This window comes from Myiozetetes cayanensis, unplaced genomic scaffold, assembly GCF_022539395.1.
Source record: "Myiozetetes cayanensis isolate MyiCay16 unplaced genomic scaffold, myiCay2020 scf12, whole genome shotgun sequence".
Lineage (NCBI taxonomy): Eukaryota > Metazoa > Chordata > Aves > Passeriformes > Tyrannidae > Myiozetetes > Myiozetetes cayanensis.
In genome coordinates this window covers 4,599,967-4,621,420 of record NW_026086826.1, presented here as the reverse complement: position 1 = coordinate 4,621,420, position 21,454 = coordinate 4,599,967, and the positions used below count along the sequence as shown (strand labels likewise).

Sequence of the window (21,454 nt, the reverse complement as noted above, 5' to 3'; positions counted from 1 at the left end):
GGACGCCGGGGGCGCCGCCGCGCGGGGCCCGCCGGGAAGTGTAGTGCCGGCCGGGGCACCGGGGGCCGCCAGGCACGCCGGGAAGTGCAGTCCAGCGGCGCCGCCGGCCCGCCCCGCCGGGAGCCTCTTCCCGGCCTCGCGAATTCCCGGGAGGCCCCGGCACAGCCTCTGCACCCACCGCAGCCCGTGCGAGGCGGGCAGGCCGTGCGCTCCGGCTCTGCCCTGCCCTGCCGCAGCACACGGCCCCGAGCGGGCAGGGCCGACATGGCCGCGGCCCCTCAGGGCGCAGAGCCGCCGGCTCCGCTGCCTCGCTGTTGTTGTTACTAACAAGATAAAAGTTCAGCGCCTCCAACCCCGCTATGTCACTGCACCCAACAGAGCCGGGAAGCGTGGGCTCCACGGAGGTAAAGAGTCAGTCTGCTTCTCTTGAGAACTCTTCCCAGCCCACTTACCCCTGGTTGGAGAAATAACCGTGCAAAGTTAATTGGGGCCCTGACATAAGAGAGGGAGGGGGGAAAAAAGTCGCAAAGTCGTACAATGAGTACAGAATTTATTTAAGACAAGCAAACGTGCAAGGGGAACACAAGCAAGGAAAGCCACCGTCCTTGGCAGGATGACTGCTGTGAGCGGTGCACAGTGTGCCTTCAAACACGACTGCTTCCCCAATGACTGCAGCAAGAACCGTATTCAAACTCACCCGTGTTTGATTAGAACAATTAAAAAAAAAACCACACAACAGGATTTTCATTTTCCTTAGGAGTAAATGTCCAGTCTCGTAAAGATACCTGACTGAGCTGCATTGGCTTTTTCCACTGAGGTAAATTCAACAGGAATTAGAAAACATTTTACCAAGAAACAGGAGTTCCTTAAATTTTACATACAAAGAGTGATAAACAGGTTTGTTCCAGTTCAGCTGCACGCTGGGAGGCCCCGGGCAGGAAATACTTGAGGAGGCATTACAGTCAGGATGAATATGTAGCTTTACTATAGGCCTACTGTAAATGAGGTTATCAAAATCATCAAAAGTATCTAATTCTTTATGTTTTGAACTATTCAAATAGAGAAGATTATTCTTCTAACTGTTTGCTACTGCTATGGGAAAAAATTAATCCTATTTTACAGCTGGAGAACACCAAAATAAAGGGTTAATGTTGCTAAGGCCACAGAAGGTACCACCATCAGAGCAGGGGTAGGTCCTGACACCTCATGCCCTTTATCTCAGATGGTGATTCATTAAGAGACTGAAACAGAATAAAACTGTGGTTAGAGTTGGAGTTCCAGCCCTGTGCATCAGCACTCAGTAAATTAATCCCTGCCAGGGGGGAACACAGGGACGTGGAAGTGAGAAAACAGAGGCACAGAAAGGCCAGTGCCTTGCCCATGTTCCCAGCAGGTCAGGGGTAGAGCAGGAGACAGGAGCAGCTCTCCCGAGCATCAACCCAGGCAGCACCCAAAAATGCTACATCAAAATGGAAGGAGCTCTCTGACAGGTCTTTGCTCTTACTGTATCAGTCAGGGACTGATTTTGTGACCTCCCAGAACTCAGAGTGGACACCCCTGGTAAAGAAACACTGGACAACTTCACGGGAAAGGCAGGATGTTTTTCTACAGGACTTCCTGAAAAGTTCTTGTGGCTTTTGCGATAGGAGGATCAGAGCTGTTGTCGGAGCTGAAACCCAGCACTGTGACAAGCGAGAGAGCATGGCCCTGAAGGCCTGCTCCAGGGCCTGCTTTTGTTCTCTTCAAATCTACAGGCAAATTAAAAGAAAGAGAAAATAGAAAATCCCAAGTCCCACAAGTACAGTAAAGTGGATAGAAGTGCTGGGCATGGCTGGTGACTTGGGTTATAATGAAAGGGTATGGACACAGTGCAACTGCAGCACATTTCACTTTCTTCCCTGTGTAAAAAATATTACTAAACACATCAAAGGTGCTGGCTGAGCAGTTTTTTAGTCTTAAAATACTTTCGTGTCTTCACTTTTTTTTTTTTTTTTTTAAATTTTTCCCTCTCATGGTGATAACTATATATAAAGTTTTCGAAACTGTTTCACAGGCAGTAAACCCCAAGTATTGCCCTAGCTTGATAATGACATGTTTGGAACTTGATTTAGACTTCACCACTCTACCTAATCTCCAAAAGATTTGATGCTTCCAGCAGCGAGCTTGCAGTCCTTGTAATAAATCCACAAACTCGGACATGGAAGCTACAGCATCTCCAGAAAAGGAGGTCGATTAGAAGTTGTACATTGTAGGTAAACCTACTCAGGGAGGAAGCTGTAAATTTGGACAGCGTTTTTGACAAATTGTGGCAACAATCGTTCTGTGGAAGGGCACTAAGAGGAGCATGTTAATTTAACACCTTATTTTCCCGTAGTTAATAGGGGTCATTGAAGGGGTAATGGGGGTGTCCAGCATCTCTGGCTACAAGCTTTCCATCCACCTGTGAAGTAAACAAGACAAACTCCAGTCAGCAAGATGAAAATCCCTTCTTTACTCTCAGTTTCAAGTTCTCCGTGGTTTAGATTTCCAAACCTTTGTATGCCAAACATCTGGGACTGTACTTTTCAGCTTAAACAAGGGCTGTTCCCTCTTCTCTCAAGTCCTCTTAGCATTTCTTAACAGAAAAGACAGATTTCTGTAGCCTAGAGCAAGAGCCTCTCAAGCTGCAGAGACCTGAAGAACTAGATTAGGAATAGTTAAAAGCCTTTTTTGCCTTGTAGCTGTTCCTGAGTTAAGTGTTGTAACATGCACGCTTCCAAAACACTTCCCTGGAGTTGGAACCCTGGTTTCCACCACAGAGTTGCTGGGCTGCCAGTTTTGAGAGATGGATAAGATGGAAACACACTGGATGACTTGCTCAGGGCCACATCCTGAGGCATTAATAGTGTCACTGCACTCCTTCCTAGCACTTTTTTGCTTAAGAACATTTCCACAGAATGCCTCCATTAGCTTTCAGTATAAAACCTGCATTTCAGAGCAGCAACTGGAACTCCTGCTATGGAACTGTTTAAATTAAACGAGTCGCCTGGGGGCACTGCAGAGCTCAGAACGAGGGTGTCACAGCTTAACATCTGACTAATGCTCTGATTAAAACAAAATAAAGCCGAAATGAAGCTGTCAAGGGAAGGCAGCCCTCGAAACTGTGGACAGAAGTGTCACAGTAGCTTCGGGTTTCCTCGCGTTCTCTTGAGAGCCAACAGCTTTCTCGTGTTCCTAGAATTCAGATTCCTCCTTTCCCCCCCCTCCCAGCTTCTTCCCCCTGCATATTTCTGCACAGCGTGCCGAGACAGCAGCTGCCAGAAGCAATGTTTCACATCACTGACTCCAGTCTGCTCCAGGAATCTGAGGGAAGGAGGGGGGATAAAATCAGCGGTGAACACGCTGCAGGTGAATGGTAGTTTAGTATCAAAAATAGGTCATGATGTGTTACACGACCATCACTCCTCTCCTGGCTTGGCAGTCATTTAAGTTTCACTTCAGTACATTCCTTGGCCAATTATGCGTTTCCAAAAGTTTGGATTTCAGGCAGGTGAAAGGTCATTTCCAACCTCTAACTAGGTAATGAACAGTTAGAAGTATAAAGCAACTTAAATTGCCTACATTCAATGTAACAGCCTCTCCTCAGGCTTTAACACAGCAAGGAAAAGAGAGGCACAACTAGAACAACTTGTCGTTATAGATCAGTGAAGTAAAGCAAGGAGGAACTGTCAGATACAACAGGAGCTCTGCTGTCACTGCCATATCACACTTTGAAATCCAGGCCTGAATCTGTTAAGTCAGATTCATGGGGGAGGATAGGCATGAAAGGTTAGACAGGAATTTTAATTCACAGTTGACAAAAAAATCTTTCCAATAAGCCCAGGAGGGATGGGCAGGAGACGAAAGGTTCCGGTAGAGATCTTACAGCTGCAGAGCCGTGATTTAATTCCCCTCATCTTGCTTCTTCCTGTCTTGTCATCTGACACTGTGGCAGTACCTTTGAAGCCCAGCTGCATCACATCCACCCTCTCTCCAGCTGGATGGGCTGCCACTTTGAACTGCATTTCATCTCTCCTTTGTGAATCCCTGTGATCCCATCAGGTCTCCCAGGCAACAACAGCTCACCCGAGCCGGGCTGCGTTCTAACGCATTTTGCAGTTTCGTTAACAGAAACAACTTTGTTTGCGGCCTAAGTATGAAAACACTTGGAAAAGAAACACCCTGTCAGCAGCAGGTGTGCTCCTCACTGCCACATCCACACAGGGCAGCAGCTAAGCTGACCCATAAGCACAGAGAGAGTCCTGGCTGCAGGGATGTGGGGGGTTATATTTATGCACACACGCAGTTAAAAGTGTGGCCTTGAGGCTCAAAGCGTGACAAACAGTTGGAAGTTGTAACAAGTATCTTAACCTCGATATGAGAGAGTCGTTCACACATTCACAACTTCTCTTTTCTAACTCAGTCACCGATGTGCTCTCAAGTATTCTAAAAAACCACAATGATAAATCCTGGAGAAAAGCTTTCCCCGAGGAATTCCTAAAGAATAATCTACAAGGAGGAGGCAAACTGCTGAAGAGGCAGGGGTATGCCTGACAGCTTCCAAATCTGCTGAGAGATTTCCTGTATCTATGCAGTGTAGGATAGAGAAGGGAGAAATCAGTTCAGGCTCATTTTAGCACAGCTACAGCAGTTCATTACACCTGCCACATGTTGGCCAGTGATGCACCTCTGTTGTGTAGTCAGAAGCAGGACAATAAGAAAGGAGAAACACTAAAGACAGGAGACAAGAAGGCACTGACTATTTTTTTTTGGTGCAGTGAGGGAAAAAGAACAAGGTCGTTTAATATAATAAAAGAAAGACTAAGAGGACTTCGACACTATTGTGAGATAAGGTTTTGTGTGACAGTAAACTGCTGATGCTGAAAGATGCTGCAGCTAATAGATTTGGGAAGAGAAATATAACATCCTAAGCCCAAACTCCTCATATTGGAGGAAAGCCATTACAACAGATTCTGCAAGTGGGAACTTGCAGTGGAGGGGAGGGGACAAATTCCCTGATGTGGCTTCCACAATGGATGTGGAGAACTAACAGTACCCTGAGTCCTCACTGATCCTGGAGGTTTGTGGTATAAAGTAGACAGTGACAGCCTGAACAAGGAGCACTTCTGGAGGAATGACATGGATCTCAGCCTGCCTGGACTTGTGGAGAGCAAATCAGCAGGAGTTTGATGAGATGGGACTCTGACTTAAAGATCCATGGATGGGTCAGTAATGGGAGCTCAGGAGAGGGCCACCAGTGTCCTTTTCTGCCCCCAGACTTTGAAAAATTCTTTCCTTTAGACAACCTAAGATGCAGTGTTCTTACGAGTAAGTAGCTCTCATGGGGGGGGCAAAGAAAGAAATCTGTAAAATCTCAAGTTTTGGCCACATGCACACAACAAAAACTACGAGAAATGTGAAAAATTTACCGTAATCATTGGCACGATGTAACGCCAGTTTTTATTCAGGCTTGCAATGTGGCTCATCTCCTGGTCTGTGAGGCTGAAATCAAACACCTGAGAACAAAAGCAAGAGGCTTTAATAAATAACCATAAGTTGCCATCAGTTTGTCTTCTGCTTATAAATATGAATTTGCAATTAAACTCACTGTATAACAAACACCAAATAAAGGCTTAAAGTCTGAGGTGTTCACACACCTGCCAACTCTAAGCCTACACTGTTACTGCACAGTGCTCTTCCACAAAGATTAAAGGACTGTTCCTCCAAGTAAAGTGCTGCCTATTCAATCAGTATTCTGTTCCCATGTAGGTCTAAACCTCAAGTAACAGAATTTACAGGAATTTCTTGAGATTTCTAGCAGCACACTACATGGCAGAATTTGGTTTAATGGGAGTAGCATCTACAGAAACTGCTCCTAACTTAGAAACAAGCCATGTAACCAGCCAATCTTAATGATTAAGGGCTGAAAAAAGATCCCAAGCAGTGATTCAGAGACATCCCTCAAGATTATTTAAAGTCAGAGTTTTCAAATAATTTTTAAAGTGAACTGCCTCTACTTCAGAGCAGAACTGAGCCATACTTATTCCTTCAGCATCACTAGGATGGCAGTTTGCTGCAGAAATCGTCACCAGCCCTCACTTTCAGGACAGAGAAACTATTACTCATAAATAAGAACCACTGAACGTCATTAGAAGACGCCCTTGTTCAATAAATTTGCCTCTCAAAAGAATTTAAGTAAAGATTTTTTCATGCAGACTTGTAAAAAATACATTCTTTACCTTCTGATAACAAGACTGTGCATGTGCACATCTGCACACACTGAGCTGCTTAAAACACATCATTTGTTTTCAACAAAAGATCTTTACCCTCCCTTGTAAGTGTGTTGATGAACAAGCATGAGCCAAGGGTCTCAGTTTGTTGCTCTGCAAGTCTTAGGGCAGTGTTTTACTCACGTGAAAGGGAACTGATGAAAATTCCTTTCTTCCATTTCAGCTTACCTGGAGATTCTGCTGAATGCGAGCAGGAGTGACGCTCTTGGGAATGGCAACCACTTTACGCTGCACTTGCCATCTGTTAAGAGGAGGAGAGGAGAGAGATTTTGTCTGTGTGTGCAGCCCAAGAACTGTAAGTATTTATTTTAGCTTGAGTAATGATCTGTTTGTATGTGAAATCAAAATCCCCAGAGGAGGAGTGACAGGGCACTCACTGCATGGTATTAGGACCTGGTGTGCCCAAGCTCAAGTAAGACAGCAGTCACTGGACTAATTAATGAGGGGAAGATGTTCATGCCTTGGAGCATGCGAGCAAGTTTCAAGTGTTTTAAGCTAAAAATGCAAGGAACAGTCAGACAAATGTTCTTAGGCATTCTACACAAGTTCTAACACGACAACCACTGAGAAAACAGATGAAAACACAAATCCTTAAGTGCCTGTGCAATGGCTTGAGCACAAAATCTTGAACGTGTTCAGTTGGCAGGAAAACTTGCTACTGCCCAAGACTGTGGTAGTGATATCAATAGATATAAAGCCAGTCAAAAAACGAGGGCAGAAATCCAATTTTACTTCACAAGGTGCTGATCACATTCTGGACATCGCTCAATCCCATTGTTTCCCAGTACCCAGTAGATGGCTTTTGCTATATAAAAACAAAGCAGCAAAGAGTTCTTCAGTGCAAAGGAGCAAGGTCTTCTGCTCACTCCCCCTTCTTGGGAACCCACCTGAATGCAGCAGCAAGTCCTACAGTGTTCAAGGAACTGGCCACACACAAACTCAGTGGGCAGCACTCACGAGGAGTACACTGCTGCCTTAAGTGCCCTACTGCTATTTCCCAGAAGAAAAGGTAGTGAACTGTCCTAGACATGGATCCAGGCCCTAAAAGGACCCCTCTGATCTAGTCCATCCACCTGCCCTGAGGCAGGACCAACTCTACCAGCTCTCTAAGACAAGCACCAAATGGGGTTTGCTTTCGGCACTCCCTGTGATTTTAACCCACCCCCATGGGGAAGAACACACACTTTGAAGTGGATTCCTTCTGCCTTGTGTGTTTTGCTTTATTTAAGGCTGGGTCCCTCCCAGACAGCACCTCTCTCACAGCAGTTCTGTACCTGAGGATGATCTGGGCAGGTGACTTGCTGTATTTTTCTGCGATTTTTTTGATGCCAGGTTCTTCCAGGAGCACGGGCTCATCGGGGTGTTTCCACATCCGGTCCGGAGAACCAAGGGGACTGTAGGCAGTGACAACCAGTCCTCGTTTCTGGCAGTGAGCAATCAGCTCGTTCTGAGCTAGGTAAGGATGGCATTCCACCTGTTAAAATGACCCACAGAACAGATACCAACACAAAACTAAACAAATGGGAAGTCGAGCACAGCAGAACCAAATATATCACAGGAGCTCATTCCAGATTTTGTAAAACCTTGTAAGATTTAAGTTAAGTTATGTTCACTCTTATGGACAAACAGGAAAGGTATTTGTCTTCTTCCTTCATCTCACCTGGAGCACAGCTGGTTTGACAGTGGCCACACTTAGCACATCATCGATCTGACGACTGTTGAAGTTGGACAGCCCGATGGCTTTCACAAGACCTTTTTCCACCAGTTTCTCCATGGCCTTCCAGGTATCCTTGTAATCAGTGTAATCATAACGCATGGTGTTATCAGGATTCTTAGGGAAGAGATTGTCCCCTCGCCTGCAGCATCAGAGGGGAAGTGTAAGTACATCTACCACCTTATTTACAATATGTGAGTCCTTGACTAAAAGAAACCTTCCTCAGAGTATTCTTAAAAACTTATACACGGTGTGGAGGGCAGAGCACAAACTGAGTGAATTTATCTGTTCAGTTCCATTATGTGACTAAAGCCCTAAGCAGTTATTACACAGACAGTCTTCCTACATCAAGTCATTTTCAAAACCTCGAGGAACTGTGATTTCCATCTGGAAGTCCTTTGCTCAGCTTCCCAGGACAATAGGCATTATAGGTAAGCAGACATTAAAACAGTTAGGCAGAAATAATGGAAAACTGGAGAGTGAAGTGTTTCCAACAAGAAGAAAAATGAAAGTGCTTTATTAGAGTGTCAGTTGTGTCAGGAGTTGCGTAACATCAAGCAAATTTCAATACCAGTGATATCTAAACACACATCGTTATTTGTGTTATGTGTCATTACCAAAGCAATATTTAATGGGTCTTTTTTTTCCAGGCAAATGAAAAGCAAACCTGTTTCACAACAGGGGGAATTTTTAACAGCTCTTCCTCCAGACCAAAAGCACTTCCTCATTCTGTTATGCTGAGGAATATATTTATACTTTGAGCATCTTTCAATTTACTGGTAGTGTTTCACTTTGTAAAATTCAGTTCCTATGACTAGAAGGAGAAAAAAAAAGTCTCAAATTTGCAGAACTGAGTCCCCCTAAATTGACAGGGCCCTCCCTGTTGAGTGAAGACTCCATGCAAACATCTGGTCAGGAGATTTATTCCCCTTGCCTTTTTTTTTGCTGACTAATTGGGTGGGGGGACAACTGTTCCCACATCTACAAGGAAATAGAGTATGGAATTCTGCTTCTCATGGGGTCGTAGGGTAAGTGCATTTAGCACTTAGCTGGAGAACTTTGTCATCTCTGATTGCCTCAAATCATAGAATTACTGAAATTAGTGTCATAAAAGTCATTTCACTTCCTCCTCATACAAATACCACAATACTGCATGGGCTTGGCCACTCCAGTACATTTAATAACTCCTAGTGAAAAGTGTTTTCTTCTCTACAAAACACTTAATTTTCCCTTTACAGATCAGTACAACTAAGGCACAGGGCAGTTTCAGTATTTCCTCAAGGTTACCACACTTCCCCAATGCCTAAATGAGGACACCAGACTATTTTAAACTTCTAATATATTTGAAACTCAAAGACTTTACCTCACAGGTAGTATAGGATGGCAAGCTTCAGTATAGAAATTTGTCCCATAAAGCTTTATGACTTTTCCCAGTTACCTAATCTTGGCACCCATGCCAAACTGTCACCAGTTCAGTCATCCTAATTTCATTACCTAATTGTTCTCATGACTAAAAATTTATGTAGTTGCCTTAAGAATTTAAATGAAGACTTAATACTCATTTTCCAGCCTCACCATTGCTAAAAAATGAGAGCAATTATCCTTTTTCTATTTAATAATAATAATAATTTACATTACTACACAAAGCCATAAGTTTTGTCTCCTCTACTGTATATTTACAGACATGCTACAAATCTAACAGTAAACAAATTCCCACCCAACTGGAATTCAAAGAATGAAATCTGAACAATTGTTTCTGTGAATGAATGGATGAAATATGAGCAAGTTATGTGTAGAAAAGAGTGTCTACCTGGCAGTCCACAGGACCACCCACCAAAAAACATCTTGCAGACGGTACACACAGGAAGAAATTCACAGCTCAGAAAAGAAGGTTCTCAGGATATAACATGATAAAACTGGGCTTTCTGCTTTCTGTGCCCTTTCCACTTGGTACTTACTCAAAGGCATGAGGCCAGTGCATGAGGTACAGGTCCAGGTAATCCAGCTTCATATCTCCAAGTGTCTTCCTCAATGCTGGCTCTACATCCTCTGGGTGGTGCTTGGTATTCCAGAGCTTTGATGTTACAAACAGGTCCTCCCTTTTAATGAGCTGTAAGAAAGGAAGGAGAGCATAATCCACTGGAACAAGTTCAGAAAGAGAATTGCAACAATTTCCCAGCTAGTTTTAAAACAAAGAGAACAACTGAAGTTTTTGTTTAAAAAAAAAAAAAGGTTAACACATGGAACCTACTAATTAAACCTTTCAAAAATATACTGGATGGAGAAGAGCCAGAGAAACACACACACTGGCAAGTCCTTAAGTATATCAAATACTTGAGCCCTATATTAGAAGTTCTGATAAACAAAACAATCCTTTCCACACACACACTCTTCCCAACTTTCCAATTCAAGGGTTAAAGCCACTACTAAGTGTAATGTGGTCAAAAGGATGATTATTCAGTTTATTCATATGTAAATTCTGACATTTCTATTTAACAGTTCACATATTCGAGGCACAACCAGCCAACTGACTTTACTCATCACATGCTATAAACTAAGAATGTTTCTTGTGGAAACTGCATGGGAAAATAAACAGAACTTTCCCCAAACCTTTGCATTTGAGTTTCCAGGCTGTGGAAGGAACACACTAAGAACTGAGAGCCCTGTACCCTGTCTTGGAAGGGTAAGACCCATAAATAAAACAAATATTCAAAATTTTACTCAAGTCAGTATTTTGAAGAAGCTGGAATGATTAATTAGTTTTTCTCCTCCAGCCCTTCAGTTATTTCTGCGTTTCACACAAGGATGTCGTGTTCAAGAACAAATATTTTTAAAACTTCTTTTGAAAAATAATTTTCATTTAAATTGTAGACTTAAGTTGGCTGGCTAATATGAACTGAACAAAAGCCCTATGCTTCCCTTTGTGAGTTACCACATCTAGCAGGGAGGAATCCCTGGGGCAGGCTGAAAACAGCCTCTCTCAAGCAAATCACATAACAAAGAGATTGCCCTAAAGCCAGGGCAAGAGCAGCAGGAAAACAGGGAACAAGAAAACTTTCTTTCCATGGGCTCTGAGGCTGTGCAGGTAATCCTTCTGGCCCCTTGGGCCAACAAGAGCAAGGGGATAAATTTAAGATTCCACCATCTGTAGGAATGCCTGTTACATTACGTTATACCTTGGCCTTGGACTCTCAGGTGCAGGCCCTGGAGTCACAGTTGTTAAAACTTCACATGCAATCACTATTAAAAAAAAAAAATCACCATGTATTTACTCACTTCTTTTTTTTTTACCTATAACCACAAAACCTACAGTCACCAAATCTGCTGAGGCTACCTTAAATTGCATGCCAGACTGGAAAATCAGAGTAACTTTCCACATAAATCATGGCAAGTATTTTACGTTACAACTGCTGGTTCTGGGAACCCACTGTCTTTGAACATCCAAACTGGGACACTTCATGAGGGGGAAAGGGGCAGGCATGCAAATTAAAAAAGGCATTTTCTAAAGCTTCCCTCCAAATATTCCCGATGATCTCTTCTCCCCAGGACAGCCAGCAGGGTTTTTAGGAAGAGAGAAACAAACAGCTGGGGTAGACCAGGAGGAGCAGCCACAATGTCAGCTTCACCAGTCTGCTTTCAGGTCCCTGGCTGTAAATTTTGGTAGAGCACACAGCCAGCATGGCAATTCCGGTGTTTTTACCTTGCTGGGCCCGACGCATTCCTGGAAGGCCTCCCCGATCTCCGCCTCGTTGCTGTAGGCGGCGGCGCAGTCGATGTGGCGATAGCCCACGCTCAGGGCGCACTTCACCGCGTCCTTCACCTGCAACCAGACACACACTGTGCAGTGCCGTCACTGGAAAGGGACACTGCAGTGGGCAAAAGCTAAAAAATGTTACAGGTTTAGTGAGAAACGCTCCCAAAGAAATCCCACAGACCTGCAGAAGTCATGAGACTCAAACCGTGGGGTGCAGGGCCCTCCACTGCTGGCAGACACTCCAAGAGTAACAGGCAAACGGGCTGTGCACACAGGACCATTCATACAAGAATGCACCAGGACAGAACAAATCCCTACTCTTCACCATAGCTGTCACACTTTTCTTAGATATAAAATGAGCTTTAAGAAGCAGTTTTCAAATAAATCATTACTCCAGAAGACAAACTTTCCCACCTGACTGATGCATCAATGTCAGTTAAACCTGAATTATATCTCCTCTCGCCCAGTAAAGGCAGAGCCTGGTTTCTAACTCCAGAATCGCCAGAGTTTGGGTCTGGTTCAACCACTCACACTTAATTACTAAGACAATGCTATTTTATGGCACCTTTTCTTTTGTGTCCCATTCTTTACTGACTGCACAACAATGCAAGTTATTATACTGCTGGGACACTCCTGATGGTGCTCCCAACTTTGCATTTTGCTCACACTGAAGGTGTTGCCAACAGCAACGCGCCCTTTGCTGCGTATCGTTACACAAAAGCCAGAGCGGTTGGGAACCAATATTTCAAATTTGTGTCTGCTTTTGGAAGCTCTAATGAAGCAGAAGCACAAAACATCTTCACATGTGGGCCTCGGATATGGAGCAAGTCTGGGAACCACAGAATGGCATCTTTGTGAGGAGTCAGAAGGAGCTTCTGAATAAGGATTTTTCAAATATCTGATTGTGCAAGAACCAAGAATTACTACAGATGCCAGTGTAGTCATCATCTCCTGTTAGGCTCATGGGCATTTAGTAAAATCTGTTTCATTTAAGTTCACGTGGATAGCAAGCACATGTTCTCTTTGACATCTGTCCACCTGAAGTACTCCAGAAAGAGTACATCCTACCTGCACTGGGATTTCTGTTCATTGCTCCTCACCAACTCGTCTCTCAAAACTGCAGCAGACCGTAAATTACTCTGTGTACAATGCTTGATCCACTAGGACCCTCATGTGTTTACAGAGATCACATCTCTCTTGTCAAGAGATTAAAAAATGTGTCCACAAAGGCTAGAGGGAGATTGATTTCTTTCAACTTAACCAAAGTACCAGCATTTTCAATTTTAAAGCTGACAAAATTAGTAATACTGAGTAAAGGCATGTACAGTCCTGCTTTGGGACGCTACAGAAAGGCAAGGGGAAATCAAATGTGAAAACATCTCTCTCCTACTGCTGGATTGCATTTGGTTTTCTTTTCAAAGAACTGCAGTAAAGGCAGACACAGGATATTCTGACTGCATTCTTTGGCATTTTGAGAGGAGAACTGGAATGTAGCTCAGTTTCCCTTAGCCAGAATGACAAAGCACTTCTATCACAGCAGTGAAGTGAACCCTTCCCTTCTCCAGCAGGATGGCAGCGCCAGTGCTCCTTTCCCCTGACAAAGGCATTCCTCAAAAGGTCACTACAAAGTCAAGGGCAGAGTAACTCTGAAATCACTTGAGACTCAATAAAGGCTTTTAAGAATCAATATCTACCCCCCCCCCAAAGAGGTGAGAGTTGTGGAGAGGGACAGGAAAGGGAAAATAGCAGTTTTCTATGTCTGCACTAATCCCTTATTTCCTATATGAGATTAATACTTTTCAAAAATCCAAACAGGTGCAAAATTTGCCATAAAATGCAAGGAGGCACCGCTCAGAGAAGACCAGAGATAAGGCACTCCAAACATGTCTCTGCAAAGCATTCCAACAGGAGGCTGCACTTCTTTATCAATTTGATAAAAAAGTTTTGGTAAATTTCTAGCACTGAAGAACTGAAACTGTTCATTTAAATAAGGTTTGGATTGGGGAAAAAAAAAATCTGTATTTGTGTAAACTACTCTCAGCCTACTAAGACATTCCAATGTGAACTGAAAGTTCCTGTTGAACATAAAATCAAGAGAAAATATGAAAAAGAAAAGGCATTTTTTGGAGGGAAAAACTAACAATAGATGTAAGTTTAGGAAAAGTACTTTTTTTAAAAGAAGTTTTGTATTTTTGAGATTACGTGCAGACAGATACACACATTTTGTGGAAGAGAAGAGAGGAAATAAAAAACCACAACAGAAGCAGGTGGAGATTCATATGCCTCTGGGTATTTGGTGGTGTGAAGTAACAGTAGCCAAGGGATCCTTCAATCTTTCCACATATTCTTTAGTTTAGCCTGCTTACTCATGCCTTTCTTCAAATGGTTTACCCCAAAACAGACACAGTATTGCAGCCCACGTGATATTCAGATGCAGCATGACCAGAACATGTGTTCCTATATTGCAGTTCCTATATTGCACTAAAATTTGCCGAAAAGGAACTCACACCACCACATAAGTAAAGCTGACTTAAAAGTTGGTGTTGACCAAAAATAAAAGGAGGTTGCCTCTTATCCTTCAAATATTAAATTTAAGCCCCTCCCTTAACCCATCCCAGCAGCAGTGAATTTTTTTTGCGCCTGTGACCAGGATTCTCCACATTGCCTAATGAACTTCAAGAACGAAACAGTCTCCTCCGTAGCTGCAATCCTGTCACGAGACACCCAGTCTGACTGGTTTTCTGAGGAATGTTGTTTCCTCTTCAGCTTTCCTGAAGCTTCACATGGAAATACAACTTCCCCACAGCCCTGTGTCTCTCTCCCCCACAGAGCCAGCCCTCTGCCACTGCAGCTTAGACTGCTCATCAGGTGGGGAGCGATCCTGCAGCTTCAAAGCACGGCTCGCTTGAGAGAAGAGAACAAAGCATTAAAGGATTACAGCTAATCCAGCTGCAATATCAAAAAGCCACGCTACTGATATTCTTGATGCTCTTGTCTGAACGGATTTCTCTTTGAACTCATTCACTGTCAGCTCACAGAACTTTTGTGCTGTGCTCCCTTCTACTAAACAGGCCTCTATCGTGTTCCTATGGAAACATGGAGAACAAATTTCTCTTCTAGCATTTGATTACATAAAACACAGAACACCCTATTATTTTATAGGGTCTAAATCCTTATAAAACCCTATAGTCCTCCAACATGGATTTAGATTCAATAATTTGCCCCCATTCTTAATATCTAGGAAACTAGGGCTGCAATTACACCTTTGGGTCATTGGGCTGGACTGCTAAGATCTGGCTACAGGTCAGGGCTTGCTTACAGTCAGGAACAGCAATAATAAAGAAATTACTCAAGCTTGCCAAGGAAAATAACTACAGCCTGCAAAATATTTGCCTGAAATAATTTAAAAGCCATCCATTTCCATGCTTGCTTCTAATGCAGCCCTTGCACAAAGGAGCTTTTGACACATAGCCTCTACTTGGGAAACAGCTAGATTAAATATAATCAGTGATAATTCTTCTGCTCCACTGGGTTTTGGCCCTCAGTCTTTAATTCATAATAGCTATTGTTATGCCTGAACTATATCATGTCCTTTTAAGGGTAAATCATTTGGATGATCGACCAAATTGCTGCTATGCCTCTGAATCTGCAAAAGTGATGAGCAGAAATTTATTTATTCCATAGGAATAGCAGCAACTTCTGCAACTCTGGCCACTTTCACTGCACTTCCTAGATTTTACCTGCACTACATTCTGCAAGTAAGTCTTTGAAGACAGGAAATATTGCAAATTAGTGCCTCCCAGTGACTTCTGAGGAGCCCCAGAGAAGATGGCTGGATCCTGTGTGGGGTCCAGCTGCTAGGCAGCACTGCTTGTCACGGCAAAATCCTGAATTAGGTTTAAATTCTGCACAAACAGGATCTGTTCCGGTTCCTTCATAAGGCTGCACTCTCCCCAGAACAGTTCATGCACAAAACAAACAATGTATTCATATTTTGTTCATTTAGACTCAGACATTTGTTTTGGACAAAGCACATTTAACTGCTTTGAGTGCACAGAAATTCATCCATTAAGTTTGTGCATATTAATAAACTTAATTAAGCTGTCAGTTGATGTTTTAAGTGGCAGAGCTGAACATTCATCCTTGTCCTCGTTTAAGAGGTTGACTGAGCTCTCAACCCAACTCAGTTGCCACATTAGCTCAGCTTCCATTCCCAACAGATCCACTGTCCTGACAGTTGTTTGGACAGGAAACCCCACAATAAATGGCTCTCAAAAGACTTAGTTTTCATAGCTTGTTTCCCACCTTTTCCTGTAGTTGGCACGAGAGAACAGCACGTCTTGAGAAGGGTTTTAACTTTCCCTCTCAGTCACGAAGCTCACGCAGGAGCGGCAGCGAGACACACGACATTTACTGCGCAGACACGCAACAGTGCAAATGCATGATCCAGGGAAGCTGGGGATGCCCCATCCCTGGAAGTGTTCCAAGGCCAGGTTGGATGGGACTTGGAGCAACCTGGTCTAGTGGAAGGTGGCCCTGTCCACGGGGACACCTTCCACAAGGGAGGTGAGGGGACAAGCCAAGACTCTTTATGGTCTCTATCAACCCAAACCGTTCTGTGATTCTATGATTCTTTGAAACACCAGCTAAGAATTCCACCAAGCAGTGAACACGGCCTTTCACGGGGAGCATGTACAATCTCTTTGCCTAAGAATTTATCTTTTAACTAAAAGAAAGAGAAAAGAAAAGACAGACAAGGGGGAGAGGCATTACAATAGCAGGCACAGTCCACGGCAGGCAAACATTCCCACAGACTGTTTGTAGTAACACGGGGAATTGTTTCCAAGTGTGGTGTTTGCCAATGCAGTGCATTCAGAAGCAGTGAATGTCTAATGATACATGAGTCCTCTTAGTCTAAAAGCAGGCTGAGCCAAGCAAGTTCTTTGTTTTCCTGCTCACCATTGGCTGACTGCCAGAACAGGACTTATTGCAAGAACAACTACAGTTCTTGCCTCCCAAAATAATGCTTTCTGCTGAGTCACCAGCCTAAGCCAGAGGGGTGTCTGGTCAAGCTGGCAGCCTGAGGACTTACCAGTGGAAGAGTCCAGCACCATATTATTGCTACAGCATTGTCCCTTGTCCCACTCTACTCATTGGTCTCTTTCTGGATTCATGTCCCAAAGCACCACTGCCTGGGCTCAGGGTTAACAAGTTCGAAGGGATCTTCTACTGCTGCCTTAATGCCTGAGCTGTGCAAATACACACATACATTCCACTGGCTTCAGTGGACTCAACAGCTAGAACAACTCAAGCAAAGGACCTGGGTCTCAGATCTGGGATCTCCATAGAAAGGTGCACGAACCACAAAGAGTGTTGTGAGCACAATATTGGATTGTTCTCTGCTTACTTGGCCACGGTCACTTTTCCAAGTTCCCAGTCCTATGAGAGGCATCTTCTGCCCATTGTGGAGTGTAATGAAGTCACACGCTGCAGACATTTTTGCCTAGAGAATAAAAAGAATAAGTGGTTTTGGAGTAATTCAGTAAGTTGCAATAATTTACCTTTTCTGCTCCCAACGGTAAAGTTATTCTTAATCAAAAAGGAAGGGCTTACAGTGTGTCCCAACATCCTCACAATCTATGTTTCTGCTCAAACAGTTAAAAAGATGAGCTCCAAAGCTGGCTGGCTGATTTCAGCAGAAGCTGAGGAAGTTACTTCCCAAGTTCTGCTGCATCTAGGCTTGTTACAGTTATGTGTTTAAAAAAAACAACAAACAGAATCAAGAGTGGAAACATGTAATGTTGGTTGAATATCTGTCTATATAAGAGGAATGGACGTTTTCAAAGCATAGCACTCACACAGCACACCTTGTAAAAAAAGATCTGTCTTCTCTGCATTATCATTTTCCTTAGATAATTAGGTAGCAGCCCATGGATGTGTTCACACAGAGAGTTTATGTTTTCATTTTTTTTCTTAGCTTATCAACCTGCTTTTTTCCAGATTTACAGCAGACACCAAACTGCACACTTGTTTTTCAGACAGACATCATAACAGTGGAGCTTGAGTGATCCTGCCCTGAAGGCCACGGCACACCAAGGAGCTGGTGATCCACGGAACAGTTAAACCAGAGTAGGTCCAGTTAAACCAACCAGTAGGTCTGGTTTAACCAGAGTTAAACCAGAGTAGTGCCCTGTGCTGCACTTCATGCACTGTGTGGCCTCCAGGCCTGTGCTGTGGGGTGCACAACCCAGGATAAGCTTTGCAGCCACCTGCAACAGGGGAGTCTGCAGGCAGCTCGAACTTTGTGCCTGAGATTATGCCTCCTGGCTGTTATCTAAAAGAGCAGGAAGTTCTCGAGCAAGCTCCCTTTGTGTTTGACAGCAGAAGTGATGAATAGAGTTGTTTTCTTGTAAAAGAATCCCTAGTAGTTTGAGTGACCAAAACAGGGTAACCTCTCCTGTGGACAGGGTGAGGAGGTCTGCACAACTTGGGGCTCCCAGCACCTGAAAGATTATCAACACTTTCCTCTTTCTTTATAGGGTTAGCTCTCAAAACCAGCATTTGAGGTGATACTTCAGACTCCCAGTGCCCTTCTTACCAGGACTGTAATGGGCCAACACCTCCTGATTCGAGACAACAATGACACCAAACTAATGGCTCTGGATTTGCACTGAGGTAAGTCCAGATACTGGTGCTAAAGGCAATCACTGGTGAACCAAATTGCAGGTGTACATCTGTTTTTTGGAGTAGAGGGTCAGAGAAGGCAGAATGACAAGAAATTAGTTGCCTAAATAAAGGCATCTTCTTACATCACGTAACACAACTAAAAACTTCGGGCTTTTTGATTCCCTTTGGCCTATAATACAAATAAGACACCAACCGTATGCTTTACACAACCATGTTATGCAATCATCTTAAAGGTAAGAGTTCAGCTCAGAAGACAAGGTACACGTTTAATCAATAACTAGCATCAGCACATTTTCTAAGATCCACTCTGCTTCATGTAACGTTGTTGTATATTAACACCACCAAGATCAGAACTAAAACCTCTGGAAGGATGGAAACACTGGAAGGAAATACATTAACTCTTTCGACTCAGATTCTTCTCTAAAATAGGAGAGTTAGGAGAGCCACTGTATCTGCTAGCCATCATTATGTGGTTCATTGAAAAGCTGGACACCTCTTCTGAGGAGGGCAGAGACAAAAACAAACACAAAAGCAAACTAATTCTGTACAAGACAGATGCGTTTTTTAGCTTAACAATGCAGACCTATTGCCACATTCACATAAAAGAATTAAAACACAGCAATTCAAAGGCTGGGAGGATGCATCAATAATCAGAATAGCGCGAAGCACACCTGCGCATCAACCCAGGGGTACAACTCATTTTTAACCAGAAGCGAGGGGTCTGCCGGCAGCAAAACACGCAAAGATATGCATAACATTAATATGTATAGCTATGCAAATATGAACACACTGGCAATTCCTAAATCGCCGCTACCGAACAAGCTGAATGAAGCACAGACCAGGGACAGACCCTCCGTATTTCGGCTCCCCCCGGAGGCGCCAAGCGCGCCCACCCGCCCCTTATGCGGGGGGGACGATAAGGCGGCCCCGCAGCGCTCCCGCACTCACCCCTTTCACTCACCCCTTTCACTCACCGCCCGCCCGCAGCGCTGCCACAACCCGGCCCAGCTCGGCTCAGCTCGGCTCAGCTCAGCTCAGCTCAGCTCGGCCCGGCCCTTCCGCTTCCGCACGGGCAGCGCGCCCGGGGCTCGGCTCGCTGTGAAGCGTTGCGGGCTGGGCGCTGCCTGGCCGAGGGGCGAGAGTCCGCTCTGCTGCCGGGCCGAGGAGCGAGAGTCCGCCCGTGCGGGTTCTGCGGGGCAGAGCAGCCCCCCCAAACGCGGCGCTGCTCCCGGGCGGCGCTCGGGGCCCCGCGCCGGTCTCGCACCGACCCGCTCCCCGCAGCAGCTCATCGGCCGTGGCCCACCGCGCTTTCGTTCCCTCTCCGCCCGGGTCCCCTCGGGAGGCTCAGATAGCCCAGACCCCCCCGCCGTTCGCGGCCAAGCGCCAAGGGCCGCGCCATGCGGAGGGAAGCGACAAAAGGCACCCCGGCCCCGTAAATTCGAAGTGGAGCGTTTGCGTGAAGGTCCCCCTGACTGCTGTTTGTGTCGGCCTCTTGAAACCGTCTGCACTTGTAGGAAGACAGAATTTCCCTAGTTTTCTTTGCGGCCCTAAATAATAGGAATCCAGGGAAAGTGCAAGGCTCGTTTTTGCTCCAGCTTTTGTGTGCCAAAAGGTGCACAAAAGGGGAAGAAGCTGCAGTTCCCCAAGGAGCTGGGGCACCTTTTGTTACAGGTGCCCAGGAATGCATTTCTTTATTTGCTCAGAGATTTGCAGTGAGATTAGATTAGAGCAGGCTCATTCAGCAGAGTGCTTTCTTCTGCACAGGGACAACCCTGCTACTGGTTAAGTCAAAGCCTTCCACTGGAGCAGACTTTGTCCTGTGACCCAGACTCTTAATCTTAAACACAACTTCGGAAAAAAAAAAAGAAAAAAAAAAGTAGCCAGTTTTGACTTCTACTCCAGGCTTGAAATGAACTTGAAAAGATAAAAGATTAGATCAGAAATAAGGCAATATATATCTCCAGCGGGGCTTTGAAGAGCCTGTTATTTATTTCCAGGAAGACAATTCTGCTGCAGATTCGTTCTTGGCTGTTCTGACTTGAACTGCTCAGGAGGTTTAAAGGCACAAAGGTCAGTTAATCTCTTGGGCATGCATGTGACCAGATTTTTCTGTTGCACAGCCTGTTTTGACAAAATACAGGAAAGTGGAAGGAAAGTACAAGGACAAGACAACAACATTAACAGGAAATAGAAAATTTGAGAAATGGAAAGAATAAAGCAGGAGGAATCACTGCTGAGTTTCTTTTTATGGAGACCCTGTGAATCACAAATCCATTTAAAAATCCACAGTCTTCATGCAACAGAAGATGTTTGATTTATATAAATATCACATGTGAAAACCTTAACAAACCTCAGCCTCCAATAACATTATAGGGACTAAAAGAGAAAAGATAAGGAAGAGTAAAACATTTTGTCATCCAAACATACAGTAGTGGCTTGCTACTTGAAAAAAGAAGAAATGCAGAGAAGGAAGAGGTAGTGCAAGACATTTTGACCTAGAAATACAGCCTTCATTTGAGCAAAACAAGGAAAGCAAATATGTGCATTGTCTTTTTAATGATATGAAATTGTTTTCATTAGAATGATTGTGCACCAGCTGCTCGTGCATAAATGCCCCATGGTTTGGGAACATGTCAGTTGTTGACTTTTCAGTTGACTTTCTGTGCCCATGTGGCCAGGATTTTACTCTTACTGTGTCCCTGATAGTAACACCTGCATGTGGAAGTTTGGTATGTTCAGGATTCGTGCATGGGGATGTTATGATGTTATCACACACTGGCTTTAGAGAGCAGGCATGCCCGAGGGACATGCCCAGTATTGCCCAAACTCAGTTCACATTACTATTCCAACTAAATTCATCTTAATCTAGAAGTCTTGGACACAAACCCCTCAAATTCTCTTCTGACAAAGTGCATGGAAACCCAAATGTGTGGTAGTGTTCTGAAACAGAACCCATTTCTTTGCCTTTGTTTTTGCACACAGCAGTGTATT

The 21,454-nt window shown here is 44.2% G+C and overlaps 1 protein-coding gene across 3 annotated transcripts; it reads right to left on the bottom strand.

The window, feature by feature from the left end:
* Positions 1 to 533: 533 nt before the first annotated feature.
* Positions 534 to 19,541, bottom strand: AKR1A1 (aldo-keto reductase family 1 member A1). 3 transcript variants are annotated; one of them, XM_050306962.1, is made up of 9 exons: positions 19,425 to 19,541; positions 17,184 to 17,279; positions 11,723 to 11,842; positions 9,981 to 10,132; positions 7,969 to 8,164; positions 7,583 to 7,782; positions 6,477 to 6,549; positions 5,448 to 5,534; positions 534 to 2,440 (listed from the first exon to the last, which is right to left on the bottom strand). In XM_050306962.1, the coding sequence occupies exons 2-9, from the start codon at positions 17,271 to 17,273 to the stop codon at positions 2,375 to 2,377; spliced, it is 984 nt and encodes a 327-aa protein (XP_050162919.1). In that variant the 5' UTR covers positions 17,274 to 17,279; positions 19,425 to 19,541; the 3' UTR covers positions 534 to 2,374. The 3 variants fall into 3 exon arrangements, with proteins under 3 accessions (XP_050162919.1, XP_050162920.1, XP_050162921.1); XM_050306963.1 differs by having other exon boundaries at positions 19,438 to 19,490; XM_050306964.1 differs by lacking the exon at positions 19,425 to 19,541 and adding an exon at positions 18,375 to 18,510.
* Between the last annotated feature and the right edge of the window lie 1,913 nt (positions 19,542 to 21,454).